The following is a 16,290-nucleotide window of genomic DNA, read 5'->3' as shown; positions in this document are numbered from 1 at the left end:
AAGGCCAGTTCGCATGTGCCTCAGCTCAACGTGTGTAAAACCAAACCACCTTCCACTATAAACTTTTCCTGCTCCCGGCTGCCCTCTCTCTACTAATGAAAGCGCTGTCCTACTGGTCCCCAGGCTCAATACCCTTCCGTCTTCAACTCCTTCCCTTTGTCTCGCTCACATCCAATTGGTACCCAAGTGCCACCACTGACACTCTTGCGCTCGAAGTCCTTACATGGCTCTTCACTGCCCGCAAGAGGAAGTTCTAGCTCCTCAGCCACGGCTTTCAGCGCCCTCCCTCCCTGGTTCCTATTTCCCATCCATCTTCTGCTGGTGAAAAGTGAGATGCATTTCCATTTGCTGACTGAATGCTTTTTCTGGGTTTTCTCACGCTTGACACATCTGATAAATCTCCCATTTCTACCTCCCAAAATCCTATCCGTCTTATAATTTTGGCTCCAACGCCAACTCTCCTGTTAAAAGTTACCCTCACTTCCTCAAGACAGAATCTCTGCTGTCACTGACACCTTGTGCCTTATCTGATTCCTGCTCTTCAACCAGAAGAGTCCAGGTTGGGGCATTTTGCTTTTTTTTTTTTTTTTTTGCATGTGACCACTGCATCCAGTTTAAGGGATTAAGCCACATACAAATGAAGCATTTATATTTTGCTGCTTTTAAGTCTTAAAGCGTGGACCCTAGATTATAAGCCTCTGGGAAGTTGTGACTAGAGTCAAGTTTTGTTGCTTTTTCCATCTAATATAAAACACAGTTAAGCACTCCATACATGCTTTTACTAGTGCCGGCAATGATAACATGGTTATATCAGACAGCAACATAGATAATTTGGGAGGTGGGGGAGTCTCACCGAGTGGCTGTGTTGTAGAGAAGACACGCCTCTGAGCTCACACACACTTCACAAGGGGCCATGACGTGGACCTGCACACGATGCAGGAGACTGTGCAGGGCAATGTTTACACTGAATCACGGACACAGCACAGCCTCCAGAGCCACTGAAGCAAACACGTGGAGAACGAGAGCCCCTATCTAAAAATATCGAAAAAGTGCACCCCGAACAAAGCAGGACCAAAGTCCTGAGTGACTGACGGTCCTACGAATGAAGGATGGGATGTGTCCACCCCCGGGGCCAAGCTTGCAGAAATCCAAGCTCTGCGGCAAAGGGGAGGACCATACGTTATCGTCACCCACTCGGCGGGGCAGCTTTAGTTAAGCTTTAAATTAGCTCAGGACTATTAAGAGACTGCGCCAGGGCAGGGGCATCTCATCGACTGCGCAGGGCAGCCCAGCCACCATGCGAAGCTGTTCTGATGGCAGGCGCTGAGATGACTCTGGCAGCTCAGGAAACGAATGAATGAGACAATGAGCTGCGGTTCTGCTATCTGGACCAAGAGACTTCTCATTTCCTTGACGGTAAGGGAAATTTAAAGGTAATTCCACATCAAAATGCCCAGCACATGCAGGGGCCGTCAAAACTCCAGCTGGGAGGTTTTGCATGCTTTTTCTTTTTTAAACCCTAGAAGCAGAATGATCAATGCCAAATAAAGAGGCATTTACTGGAAAGATGGACCACTCCCAGTGATTGTTTGCTTTTTTTTGTTTTGTTTTTTTTTTTTCAGTGATTACGTTTTAAATGCCTAAGGACTTTTTAAATATTTGCTTTTCATGAAATGCCTCTGTTGAGAAGCCAGGGAGCAGAAGTGCCAAGGACACATTCCTCTTTTTTCTGGTTTTGCCACTGACCAAATCTAATCTAATGGTGAATACTATTCTCAGAGCTCTTTGTTGCATTAAGTGTATAGAAAAATGGTACAGGTTACAGAAGAGGGAGAAAGTAGAGAAAGATCTCTCCTTTCCCCACCTTGGTCCAATTCACAAAATTTTAGCATAAGGTATACAAAAAAGTTGGTCATGAAAAGTTTTTTTTTTAAAGGGTGTAGAAGCTATAGTTTGTGGGAATTTAGTCAGTATGTCTTTTAAAAAGCTAATGCTAAAATATAAATGACATGAGGGCAGGGGTTTGGTCAGCTTTGTCCACTGGTGTTTCAAATGCCTGCAATCGTCCCAGGTACATAGTAGATGCTCAATACATATTTCTTGACTGAATGAAAAGAATATATCAGGAAATTATAGTCACTCTAGTGACATTTTATTTATGGAACATTTTACATGATGTTCAATCCCATTAGCAATGCTGAAAATAAAGCGAGCCCCATAATGTCGAGAACAAGTTAACATGTGCAAACCTTCTAGAAAAAAAAAAGTACAAAAGGGTGAAACCTACAAAAAACAAGCAAAACCTGGAATGTCCATTCTCTTTCTGTAGCAATGAGGATGTAAGGCTGTTTGACGGATTCAACCCCACAAGTAAAGAGCTGATTTTAAAAACCAACTTGCTTCTGCTTGATGACGACACTTTAACGTGTAGCGAACGAAGTGGGAAACTCGACTGCCTGAGATTCACTTGCTTGATAATAAGCAATGAGGAAAGACAGGCCTAAGGGGAAATGTGGGCAGGTAAGAGACCCAGGTAATTTCCGAATGAAGAATGGATCCCTGAATTAATAACACGCTGAAGAGCAGCATAGGAAAAAAATACCCCCAAAGTTAAATGGGACCCTGCTTCATGGACCCTGTGGAGGCCAACCTGAGGGCGGTTGGCGAAGCACACGGAATTAAGAGCGTGTTGGAGGTTGGTCTTTCAAAAGCCCACATCAGAGGAGATGGTTCTTTTCAAGTGAAATCCCTTTATCTGACCTGAGACTCTTACTTATTCTATATCACGACATCAGAATGTTTTGAAAGCCAATCTTCGTAAAATTATTGGAATAAAACCCCTGCTTTCTATGACCTTGTTCTAATGTGCACTGGTATTGATTCATTCTTCAGAAACCTGTCAGACCTGAACATCCACCTGGAAGGGGCACGGACCCTGCCACACGTCACCACAACAGACTCAGGGTCCTTAGGGACGCGTGCGCTGAGCTAGACGGAACACGCGGCTTTCAAACCTTTCTCTTTGAGCATTTCTACTTGCTGTTAGCTGAAGTAACACTTGAAGTATGCGTGACACTGTGCATGACACACTGTTCCAAATGCAAGAGGGGTTACGAGTAAAGGAACTGTTCCTACTTTACAGGACTTACTATCTAGAAGGTAGAGAGACAAGCACCCCAACAACCAGCCTGCGAAGAAAATAAGTGTTTTAGAAGAAGGAACGTACTTTGACGGTACAGGAGGGCAGACTTGAGGCATTGATGGACCATTGCCTCCCGGCTCAACGGTTCCTCTTTCCCTCCAATCCGCCCTCAGGGAGCTTCTAATACAGCTCCTTACCAAGGAGCCTGCGTGTGACCCAGGTTTAGAATGAGGTACGTATTTATATTAGAAATACATTGTGGAAGCAATTAATTCTTTCCGGAAGGCTTCATGGTGGAGATGACATTTGCACTGATTCTTAAGAGATAAGTATGAGACTACTAAAACCAATTTTTATTAATTACTAGAAACCTTTTTTTTTTTTTTTACTGCTGCTTAATCTATGGAAAGCAGTATAAACTATACTTTTTATAATGTGCGTTAAAAACACCGATTTTAGACCTACTCATGAATCTTCCCAACCATTGACACTGTAATAAAGGAGTGATGTAGGAGGTTTTCACAGGAGGAAATTGGAGAGAAGATATTCAAGGCAGAGCAGCCAGTAGGTTTAACAAAGGCAAGAAGGCCGACAGTGTGTTTCGGGGAGGAAGAATCCCGATGTTGCTGGAGGGTAGGCTGCTGGGGGCTGGGGGGCCGCGGCAGTTCTGGGGAGAAAGGATGGAGGCAGGTCAGGGAGCTCCCTGAAGGCCATGCTAAGGAGTTTGTCCTGCTCTAGCTGAGACCACAGTGAACCGTGTGAAAGTGTCTGAACCGCGCTGTTGGCTTTGTTAACAGTGTGCAAGATGGAGCTGGTGGCGGCACTAATGGGACAAAAGGAGCTTCACCCGGGGGGGTGTCAATGGGAGAAGAAAAAAGATGTTTCAGAGAGAGAAGCGACTGGACACGGTGACTGATGGGATGACAGTGAACCAGAGGCTGGCTGCAAAGGTCACTTCACCGGCTTGAGCCTGGGTCAGTGAGAGGCGGAGGGTGTCTCAACGGGGATGAGAGGCGGTGGGAACAACAGGCTTCTGGAAGAAGGTTGGCTTCAGACTCCCCGAGGTCGTGGCATCACTCGGCAGCCTGGGGAGATGGCCTCCCCCAGCGCCCTCTGTCTGTGCCTCTCTCCTGGCCCCATCAGACTCCACCGTGATGCTACTGCCCCCGCATGTGACGGCTTGGACAGGGCAGTGCAGGCCCAACTCATTTTCATGGACTTGCCCTGCCTAGCAGAAGGCTCCAGAATGGGGGCTAGGTCTGCCTGTGAATCCATCTCTTCCACGATGCGAGTTCTAGGGTGACACACGTGCAGAGACACTTAGTGGGGGGACAAAAGCCTCTCGTAACACTGAAGGGCTCTGGGATGACTCGGAGGATAACTTCCGGGTCCCCAAAGCTCAGCCAGCCTGGTGATAGCGGTGGGTGACACTGGAGGGGCCCACTTGCTGGCCCTCCTTATGTGAGGAGCCCGGGAAAGGTCTGAATCCCACGGAAACACCCCCGGTCTCTGTTCCCCTCAAAGAGTCCACAGGAAGCTTCACAGCCTGCAAGGAGGCGGGCCGTGTCTTGAAGATGGGAAAAAACACTGCCTAGACTTCAGAGTGAAAACTATGTGAAAAGCCAACGGTAGGAAGGGAAAAATGCTCCCTAGCATTTTAAAATGCCTTCCACTGTCGACAGAAATTATCTATTATCCTGAAGTGTTCACTTGACTGAGTGCACTTACAGAAGCATTTGGAGAATTTTAAAACATCCTTTTATAAAAAAAAAAAGAAAAAAGAAAATAGAAGAAGGTCAGTGGAATAATGTGGTACATGAATGCAACATTATGTTTCAGACAGGAAATGCCAGAGAAATGTTCGCGTGTGGTAATGATAACCCTCTTGCGCAAGTTCTCAAAATTACCAGGCAAAGGCAACAAATCTACAAGCTGGGTAGAAGACAGATATTATCTTTCTTTAAGACCTAGCCACATGCCTTACAGACAATTTGCCTCTTTATACCAATATCGAGACTCATGCCTCAAAAACAGGTTGAAAATCGGGTAAGAAGAAATGACCCAAGAATTAATTAACTAAATAGGAGACTGAAGTAAACAAAGGAAAAATTATCATATCAAAATGAAAGACAAGAAACACGATTAAATTAGGCTTCAAAAGACCTCAGAGAAACTCATTAAAGGCATAATATGCCTTTACCTGGTTTTTTTTTTCATGATTTAATTTCTAACTTTATTCCCTACCATCTGATAATTGGAAGAAACACTTATTCTAATCATGGGCAACTGAGATGATTTTTCTTTTTTTATGTTTTAATTTTAACTCTGCTTTCTTTGAGAAATGTTCTCAAAGGTTGAATCATTTCATCACCAAAATAACCGAGATGATTTTAATGTTTATTTCAAGGCCAGGAGACAAAGAAACCTATTTATTGCTGAAGGGGATTTTTTTTTTAATTAATGCTTAATTTTTTATGTCTTAAAGCACAGACCGTTTAAAATCATTTATAATGATGCTGTAGGGAGCTTGTTCCTGGGTATGCAAAACAGAAATGATAAATTTACAATTATTAAAAAAGTTAATAGTTTTGAGGACTGAGTTGTCCCTTTACTTTCTAGATGGATTTGTCTGAAGCATAAGAGACATCTATCTTTAAAAACAGGGTAAAAACAAGGCCTGTGCAGGAGGGTGGGCTGAAGCTTTGATTCACATTACAGTTTGAATGGACTGGTTCACGGTTCGACTGGAAGCCCTGTTTTTCATTATTTAGAAAATAAAAAATCATATTGGCCTTGGGACCAGCTTTCTTTCCCTTTTATTTCCTGGGAAATTGCTCTGATGAAGTGGAGAGTCATGAATTCTTACTAACCACCTTTCCTGTGACTTTGAAAGAGTCCCTGGTGGAAATTACACAAATAATTTACTTGCACTTAAACGCCAGATTTTTTTTAGTTACACTTAAGAAAAATAATTGAAACGTAGATTTAAATCGTTTCTGCTGCTACACTTCAGCATTCTAATCAAATACTCTCAGCTCTTATGCAAAGCATTCCTCAACAGAGAAGAGAAAAACCACTCTCCCTGACACCTCCGTTGGCAGAATTTCCAGAAGGGCTGGACACCATGTTAAGGGCAGAGGGAAGGACGCTTGGCCGAGGTGGGAAGAAAGAAAATGCATCTCAGGACACATTTTCCCTTTCATTCAGGTCTCAGGAAGAAGCTGAAAATGGTCAGACATGTTTCAAGTTCCTTAAATATTCTGGCTCTCTTCTTAGGCTTCTGAGTGCCCTGCACTTTAAGAAGGTCACTACGTATTTGTGCTCCTGACCATACTGGATGGAAGGGATCCATGTACATGGACCTTCTCTCTTACCCCTCACCCTTCACCTCTCACCTCTCCCTCTGCCCCCGCTCAGCACCACGCCTTCCACGTGAGGCTGTGATCGTGCCAGGCCTCCTCCTGCCTCACAGCCCGTGCTTGCTCTGTCCTCTGCCCGGACACCCTTTCTCTGGATTATCTACGTGCTTCCTTCACTTTCCTCAGGTTTCTGCTCAAACGCCACCTTTCCAGAGGGGGCAAGGCTTCTTCAACCCTTTGCATTCCCTCCATCTTATTCTGCCCGGTCTCTCTGCTCACAGCGCTTGCCTGGCACACACGACTGTGCATTGTCCGAGTCCCCCTAACAGACGGGGAGACTCCCGGGGGTGGGGAGTGTCCCAGGCCAGCACCTAAGGCTATCCAGACGCTCAAAGCACTAACTGTCAATTATAACATCGACACTGATCAGCTGGCAGACACTTTTGCACTTGGCTCTTAAACCCACGAGCCTTCTTAAAGGAGAACAAGACGTTCGGGTTATCAATTCTGATTCTCCGGAATGTCCTGGGCACATATATATGCCCAGATATCACAAAGGAAGAATATATTTTCGTAAAGTTGAATGAACCTTGCCAAGCAAACAACAGGCCACATATCCTTAACCCAAATGTCCATCACGAGAATGGTCACTTCTGGAACAGCAGAATAATTTCAGTGTTAACTACAATAGTAAACTCTTTAAGGGCTGATGGGCCAAACGGTGGACTCTGGCTCCTCGCCATATAAGGGAAAGTCTTCACAGAAAAAAGAGTTTTCTTTTTTCTCCACCTTGTTACCAACCATGTGGTGAGTTTCTGCTGATTACTCTAAATGCAAGGGAGTCAAGGCTGAAAGCCAAGGTTGGAAACATTACAATCACTGACTTTTGCCAAAATAAAGTCAATATTGCTTTCTCTTTAAAAAAAAAAAAACAAAGCCAATCTTCTTCCTTTTCGTATGAACAATTAAGAAAGCATTCAGATTTTGAGGGATGTTTAGTTGTTTCACTCCAAACAAAATATAGTTAAAAATACCAGCTGCTGACTGAAGATCCATGTATAAATGTATAAAATGCATGTACAATGCTCTGTGCTGTTTTTAAATTTTTATTGGAGTAGAGTTGATTTACAATGTTGTGTTAGTTTCAGGTGTACGGAGTCTGTGCTGGTTTAATGTCATCTTTTCACAGTCCTCACAGGGAGAGGATAATTCTCATTTAAAAAACTTTTCAAGCTGATTTCTAAAACAGATACATTAGCGAGATCAAATATTTAATTTGTTTTTAAGAAAAAAAATCACTATTATTTTCATAAGCGGGAATATACCATGTCAAAAATGTGTATGTCTTAAAAAGGATTTAAATAACCAGTTTATGTTTTGCATTAGAGTTATAACTTAATCTTGAAAAAAACGACAAAGCTGATGTCTCAGGAATATTATCTGTTGCATGAAATGAGGCCCACATGTAGTCACGGTACGTTTTTGAAGACATTTCAAGAATGAAGGCAACGTCCCATGTGCTGTTGCTTTGAGATGAGGTGGAGGATACAACTTCCAGCCTCTCCTAAACATCTCTTAGGTTCCTCCCTCAAAACTGTACTCAGAAGGAAATGTGTTAGAAACACAATGTTTTGTAAACACATCAAGGGCTATGGCAGCTTCACTGCTCCCTGAACTTGGAAGCCTTAACAAAGCTGGTCCGCCAGGTGCTGTAGCTTTCCTTCTCCATTTTTCGGAAAGAAATCTCCACACTATGACATAAGAGCGTGTTGGACAGTTAGCTCATCTTTTGGGAGCAGCCGATAGAGGGCCCTGGGGATTCCAGTTAGGAGGGGGCTTGTACGTTGTTCAGGCCAGCTCCTCCACGTACCAGAGGAGAAGGTGAGATCTCCACCAAGGCCCAGAAAACACAGAGAGGAAGGCAAGCCAGCAAAACGCTTCTCAAAAAACAAATCCCGGTGTCTAAGCAACCACATTAGGTCTGGCTCCTATGAAAAAGAAAACGGCATCTGCCTTTGAATAAGGCAACAGAATTTCTAAGGTGGGGGGGGGGGGAGAAAAAAAACACTTTAAATGACACGGCCCAGAATGGGACCACAAAGGAACAACAAAGATGGTCCCCTCTAGGCCACGGTGTTGAAAATCAAAGGATGGAGCTGGTGTGAAATATCATGACGAAGATGATTCGGGATTTTGAGATTTAACAGAGAATTCTTAAATTGCTAAACCAAAACCAAAAACACAACAACAAAAAAAACAGGAGAAAAGAGCATTCCTGAGACACTTCCTCATCTTGGGGAAACCTCATGAGGACTGAAGCGACAGCACATTTTTCAAACAAAATGAACGTGCGAGAATCAATAGCAGGGTAGACTCCCTCGCAAAACCTTTTTTCTCATTTTATCCTTGGAGGATAAAAACACACAAGCTCAAACTTTGTTTCTTTAAAAGATACATGCACCCCTATGTTCACAGCAGCACTATTTACAAGAGCCAAGACATGGAAACAACCTAAATGTCCATCAACAGAGGAATGGATAAAGAAGAGGTGGTGAACGCTACTCAGCCATAAAAAAGAACGAAATAACGCCATTTGCAGCAACATGGATGGACCTGGACATTATCTATCATACTAAGTGAAGTAAGTCAGAAAGAGACAAATATGCATGATATCACCTATACGTAGAATCTAAAATATGACACAAATGAACCTATCTATGAAACAGACTCACAGATAGAGAGAACAGACTTGTGGTTGCCAATGGGGGAGCTGGGGAGGAATGGACTGGGAGTTTGGGATTAGCAAATGCAAACTATTATATACAGAATGGATAAGCAACAAGGTCCTCCTACTGGACAGCACAGGCAACTACATCAATAGCCTGGGATAAACCATAATGGCAAAGAATATAAAAAAGAATGTATATATGTGTATAACTGAGTCACTCTGCTGTACAGCAGACATTAACACTGTAAATTAACTATACTTCAACAACAAAAAAATAAATTAAGAACAGGCAAACAAAAAAGGAAATTAAAGAGGTAATTAAGTCTGGTGTCCGGCTCGGTCTGAACGCGTCCACCCTGCACTTGGCACTGACCCCTGTGTCCTGTCTCCCAGAGGCAGGATGACCCCTTACCGGGACTGGTGAGGGCTCCTAGGGCGCTGCTCGTGGTGGAGAGAGGATTTGCATTGGTGGTAGTGGCTGAGGTCTGGGCTGCGGCTGCAGCCGCCGCCAGCGTTGCCAGGTTCTGTAACTGTAAAGCATTCATGCCTGCAGGGTGGGGGAAGAGAGAGGCAACGTTAGCAATAGGCCCACTTCACCCGTTTCCAAAAAGATAAGGCAGGGGACATGGGCAGAGAGCTCCGGGATGGCACACTCGCCCCAGCTGCCCTGGGGACTCGTGTGTCACCACGCAGCCTGTGCCAACCCAGCACCCTCTTCCTAACGCCTCCTCCCAGGCTGCGCAGGTCATCCTACAAGATAAGCAACAGGTTTCTGCGTGGACCATGGACAGCAGGGCCTTCCACCTCGTGGCTGTCAAGAAACTGTGAGATCCGGGCTTGGACAGCTGGAGTTTCAGGGGAAACTCTCCATCCCTAAACTCGACAGGTACACGTATGAGGTATTACAGAAGAAATGATGTTTTATGGCTCTGAAGCTGCACTGATTCAGTTTCCTGGCTCTATTAGCTGTGTGACTCTGCACAAAGTTCTTAACCTCTCTGTTTCCTGAGTCAGTGGTGACAGTTACTGTACCTTCCCTCACGCGGTGGTTGTGCAGATTAAATAACTCGATGAATGAAAATTACCCAGCATAATAACTGGCATGATGTAAGCCCCCAATAAATGTTAGCAACTATTGTTGCTGTTACTATTATCATCGACCCTGAACTTCTCTCTCCAGGTTTATTTTGAATGTGAACTTGAAATCGCGTCCATGGCAGGAACTCAAATAATATTTGCTGAATCAAAGAATGAAAAAAGGTGGCGGTGCCGTGATATCTTTATTTGTAAAATGTTTGTGTCTGCATCTTAAACGTATTTGTATCTGAAAGAGGAGCTACTTTTTAGCTAGAATGAATCGAGGGCTAACGAAAATTAAGAAGTGAATAGCAGAGAGAAAGGAAACTCAGCTGAGAGGTCTGGGGCTGATCCGTCACGGGGGTGCTGGCAGGCCCTGGGGGGCTCGGGCCTGGAGCCTGGGCCGTGTACACTTTTAGTATCTCTTCTCCCCCTCCTTCTGTTTCTCAATACACAGGTTCTCTGCACAAAGTCTTCTTCCGTGATTCCCTTTACCCCCACGTACATTCGAGAAGCAGGAAACCATGGTCCTCTCCTCATCCAGAGGAATTTTACACAGAAAGACGTGGGAGTGAAGTCATCGGCTTAATTTTACCTTCTTCTTATGTCTCAAATCCGGGTACTCAACGCACGGCTGCTGAGCAAATATAACCTCTATAACCGGAGACAGTGGTCTGACAACAGTGCTGGGTGGGGACGGGGGGGGGTGGATGGAGGGGCAAGAGAATGTTCTAGCAACACAGCTGCGAAGCCCCTGGCCACCATGTGGAGCCCTGTCTCAGCTTGGCTCAGAGCCCGGCTGCCAGGCCCACTTACCCTGCTCCTCCGTCCTGGCTGCTTCAGTCAGGACTTATTTCTACTCAGAAAAGAGTTCCCCAAGTCCATGCTGCAAAACGGGTCCTCATTTTGCTCAAAATGATACTCTGCCTTCTTGCAGGAGGTACCCAGTCCTGTGGCTTACGGTAAAAGCCAGCACCTGTTTCTCAAACCCACGTAGTTCCTGGGGATGCTTGAGAAGCAGGACAAAGCACTGGGGGCATCCTGTGAACGTGACCCCGCTCCATCGAGCAGGGGACGCTGGGAACAAAGCTCTCTCCTCCCCTCAGGTCAGGGGTCAGACACGGTGGTTCTGATGAGACCTTGGGAGTGGAAAAAGCCCAGGGCCTATTTTTCAGGTCTGCTTGAGGAAAACGGAGCTGGGGGAACAGGGCTTGAGTGCAGACCCCATTGGACACTCCCCCTCCCGCCCCTACCCAGGGGGCAGCCCCTGAAAGCAGCTGAACACACTCATGCTGGCATGACCAGGGGCCGTGCTTGGGGTGATGCTGCTGGGCGGGGGTGTGTGTGTGTGCGTGTGTGTGTGTGTGTGTGTGTGTGTGTGTGTGTGTGGTGTGTGTGTGTGTGTGTGTGTGTGTGTGTGTGTGGTGTGTGTGTGTGTGTGTGTGGTGCACCAGCACGGACCGGCCTGGCTGCCACGGCCCCTCTAATGTGCTAAGGACGTAACGCAGTCGACCAGACACTGTCACCAACAGACGGCTGTGCAGACGAGAGGAGGGTTTAGCACCGACATTGAAGTCTGCACATCTGGCAACGGGTAATGATCAGCTGAGCATCCTCCTCGGCCTGGGCCGGAGGGTCCCCCAGGGCACCTGCTCTGGCCTGCCTGGCGGAGCCACGGCCCGATTCTGGGGCTGGAAGGAGCTCAGCCCGCTCAGCTGGGTCAGAGCCTCACAGACCCTCCAGAGGCTGAGGCACGTTCCCGCGGAGGGTGACTGACAGTCTGTGTCTAACGCGCACTTTCTGCATGTTACCTGTAAACTCCCCCATCGCTGTTCCGAACCCCTGCTGCGTTCCCCACCTCCTCCTTTCACATCGTTTGTACGTACTGCTGACCTTCACCACTAGATACTAAGTTCCCTGAGGACAGAGATGCCTTATTCGCTTTCAAGTCCACACACACACACACACACACACACACACACACACACACACACACACACGCCTACCTTCACTCATAGTAGGTGATGGGTGGATCCATGGAAGATGAATGAACAGGGCAACACACAGCATGAAATGTTCCCACGCTGCTGTAAAGAGCACTGTTGGGGCTTCCCTGGTGGCGCAGTGGTTAAGAATCCACCTGCCAATGCAGGGGACGTGGGTTTGAGCCCTGGTCTGGGAAGATTGCACATGCTGCGGAGCGACAAAGCCCGTGAGCCACAACTACTGAAGCCTGCGTGCCTAGAGCCCGTGCTCCACAACAAGAGAAGCCACCGCACTAAGAAGCCCGTGCACCGCAATGAAGAGTAGCCCCCACTACCAGCAACTAGAGAAAGCCTGCACGCAGCAATGAAGACCCAACACAGCCAAAAATAAAATAAATGAATTTATAAAAAAAAAAGAGCGCTGTCTACAGACCCAAACAAGGTTTTTCTCTGTTCTTAGTTCTTTAGTATCTACAACAGCTTCAAATATTGACTGTTTCCCTCAACTGTTAATTAATCCCTTCTACAAATACTTATTAGGACCGTGTATTTTCCTCATCTCACCCACGACACTCAGTGCTGTCCCAGACTCCCGCCGGCCACACTTGGGCTCTCTGTCCCGCCGTCCTCTCCCTGTGTGCCCCCTTCTACCCCTCACCCCTGGGGGCTGCCCCGCTCAGCCCCTCCCCGCCTCCACTGCCAAGGCCGGGCTCTGGGGTGCCACACCGGGCAGGGCCAACTCTGTCCAACCACCGCACTGCACTGAGGGGGAGAAAACAGACCAAAGGAAGCAGAGATGAAGCTGGGAAGGAGAGGCCGTGGTGACCCCAGCATCTGAAGGAATGGGGGGGCACGGGAGGGAGGGGGAGCGTTCAATGGAGAGAAGCAGCAGGAGGACCCACAGGTGCCGCCCGGCCAGCCAACCGTTACCACATGGCCGCGACAGGCCAGAGCCGGGGCCGCACCCAGAATTAAGTGGGGAAAACAAGACATTCCCCGCCCCAGGAGGCTGCTGGAGATCAGAACGGAGGGGAATCAGGGACTGGGGACAATCCAGTCCGTTTCTGGAAACAGGCCTGGATCCAGAAGCTCATTCTCATGCGTCTTTGGTGTTTGTTTTTTATTTTTAACATCTTATTGGGGTATAATCGCTTTACAATGGTGTGTTAGTTTCTGCCTTATAAGCAAGTGAGTCAGCTGTACATATACATATATCCCCACATCCCCTCCCTCTTGTGTCTCTGGTCTGACAGGGATGAGAAGAGGACAGGGGAGCGCCGGGCGGCTGCAGAGCTGAAGAGGCCGGGCCGTCCTCCTAGTCTGTCCCTTCGTGGCCCTCCGTGTGGGCTCCGGGAGGCCCCCCTCCTCTCCTCCTCACTTTTCTGGGTGCAGTCCTGTTCCCAGCCCCGACCCTGACATTCCTCCCTTCGACCTGTCCTGTGTTCCTCGGGCCTGGAAGGCACAGCTCTCCCTGCTGGTGACAACAGTGACAAGGACCCCGTTTACTGGAGGCAGCACGGGCTCCGCCTCCAGGACATCTGGGCTCCAATTGGGCTCGGCCTCCCCTCTGCCAGCCTCCCTGGCCTTGAGCCCGTTAACTGTCTGCCTCTTGGATTTCTTGGCTGTGAAGTAGGTGTAAAACTGAACGGACCTCGAGGGTAAAGAGAGTAAATGCTTCGTACACTTGAAGCTAAAGAACAACTCCCAGGGCAGAGCAGACTCTTATCAGCTGGATAACAATCACAACAGTATCACCCCCCAGTAATGAGGATAATGGCACCAAAGACAAAGCACGTGCCGTGCCGGACACACTAAGCACGCTTAGTTAGCATTTGTAACAACTCTCGCAGTCCCACGTGCCACAGAGAACATGGAAGGTCAGAGCCCTGGGGACGGGAGGCTGGTTCTCGGTCCCACCCTGCCCCCCGAGCCTCCCCACGCCTGTGCCTCTGTCCCTCTTGGTTCCCACCTGGGAAGTGTGGGGGGACATGGGGAAGCAGTGAGAGGAGGGAAGGGGTGACACACACAGGGCTTCACAGGAAAGGGGCCGGGACATCAGATGTAAGTGTCCACCAGCTCCTGACACCTGCCCATCATGGCCTTGCTCCTTCTGATGAAATCTCAGCAGAGGATGGCCGTGGGTGAGGGATGCTGCCTGGCACGAGCACGCGTGGGTCCTGGTTAGCAGGAGCCCAGGGTGCAAGGATGCGTGTACAATGGTGCCCCTGCTTGGCTTCCGGGCACCTGAGCCCCAGAGGGCCCGGAACTGAACCTGTGATCTGCGTCAGCAGCTAAGAACCCAGCTAACCAGGCACTAGATCTTGTCTTGAACTCAATCAACCCTTCAGTTTCTTACCCTCATTTCCTCTCCCCTCCATGCTCAGAATCGAGACATTACAGACCCCGGCCCACGCATCCTCGGGGAACCGTGGGCCACACCCTCTTCTGAACACTGAGCGGGTCACGTGGCAGCTTCCCTCCTGGTTGTCACTTAGCTCAGGGGCTCCTCCCTGGAGCTCTCCCCTGATGAGATATGGGGGGGGGTGTCTCTGAGCTCCCTGAAGTTTTATGAAAAAGCATGTGTATAATGGATGCACTTTTCTGGCAGCAGATCCTAAGAAGCTGGAGGACTTCCAACGCCTCTAGATAGACTAAAAGTGATGCATGTGAGTCCTGGTAGAAAACCATCGAACAAAGAGGCCTGGGGTTGGTGGTGGCGACAAGAGGAATCGAGAAGAGATCAGAGCTCGGGAGTGATGGCGCAGAGAATGCAGGAAAAGGATGAAAGAAGATGGCTCTTTCTCCCCCTCAGAACCTATACACAGTCAAGCTAACAAAAGAAAACAAAACCAACTAGAGAGTCTCCAAGAACATGTAAGCTGGTGGCTGACACCAGGGCAGGTCCCATGCCAAGGCTGGAGCTAGGAAACTAGGGGGCAGCACGCACGTGGGGACTCGACAGGTGCGCCTGCCCACCTCCCGTGGGTCTCGATGCGCCTGGACGTGGGCCATGGGGCCACAGAGGCACCTGTTCCCTGCACGGGGTCCTTCTGTCCGGCCAGGTGGAGGCCCGAAGCCCATTCTCTAGTCCATCCCCCCAGAAAGAAACCGTCCCCGGGAGGACACCCCTGCACCACTCCCGGGCCTTCTAAGCACTGCTAACATCGGCACATCACAGGGGTGCATCTGGGGTTCCGTGAGAGCCTGGGCAACTTTCGTGGGGCAGAATCTCTGGACTCTTCACCGACAGCAGCGCACGTCCTCCGTGACGGATGCTTTGTCTCTTCCCGCCCCGGATGTTCCCAGAGCCAGAGGCTCCTCACCTGTAGCGTGGACATCTCCCCGCCCCTCCCCTCCCCTCCCATTTAGGGAAGGGGTTTGGGGGCCACGCTGCTGCTGGGAAAGGCGTCTGTCCCACGCTGGGAAAGCGGCTCGGAAGCTTCGTGGGGACACACCCTGAGCTTCATCCGCTACCTCCTCAACTGTACCAGGCTCTCCGGGTACCCACAACACCATCTCTCCAGACCTCCAGTTGCTGCAGACTCAGCCCCTGGACGGGCAGAGTTACCCACCAGGGCCCGGCCAGTCCTGGGCCCCCCAGGCTGTCTGAAAGGGGGTGTCTGCCTCTGCTGACTTTGAATTCACATTTCTGGTTGTTTCTCCGTCTGTTTCTGTTGTGAGCACACCCTGTCCTGTCATCCTCCTCCGTTCCTTCCACAGCGCCTCTGCTTTTCCACCCACCAGCCCATCTCATCGCGGCTCCTCCCACACAAGGATCCTGAAAGGGCACCGGATGGGAGGCGTGGGGTGTGTGTGGGTGTGTGATGCTGATTCTGGTTTGGCAAATAGCTCTTCTCTGAGAAGAAAACCACCCCCATTTAACCTCACAAAGCACGCTGCTCGGATGGGCACCCGTCAAACCAGGGGCAACAATCTGGGTGACGAGAAATGCAAAACACTTAAACGAGTTTTAGGAAATCCGACAGTGTGCCGAGATCG

General features: G+C 48.5%; 1 protein-coding gene across 4 annotated transcripts in view; it reads right to left on the bottom strand.

Annotated features, from left to right (window-relative positions):
- CELF2 (CUGBP Elav-like family member 2) overlaps positions 1 to 16,290 on the bottom strand; it is an 829,766-nt gene that overhangs the window by 36,283 nt on the left and 777,193 nt on the right. For all 4 annotated transcript variants that reach the window (XM_060006033.1, XM_060006031.1, XM_060006029.1 and 1 more), the window contains one exon: positions 9,642 to 9,776. In XM_060006033.1, coding sequence (XP_059862016.1) covers positions 9,642 to 9,776 — 135 coding nt within the window. The remainder of the gene's footprint in view (positions 1 to 9,641; positions 9,777 to 16,290) is intronic.

This window comes from Delphinus delphis, chromosome 2 (assembly GCF_949987515.2).
Source record: "Delphinus delphis chromosome 2, mDelDel1.2, whole genome shotgun sequence".
Lineage (NCBI taxonomy): Eukaryota > Metazoa > Chordata > Mammalia > Artiodactyla > Delphinidae > Delphinus > Delphinus delphis.
Note: the sequence above shows the minus strand (reverse complement) of the source record. Positions and strands in the feature narration are given on the sequence as shown.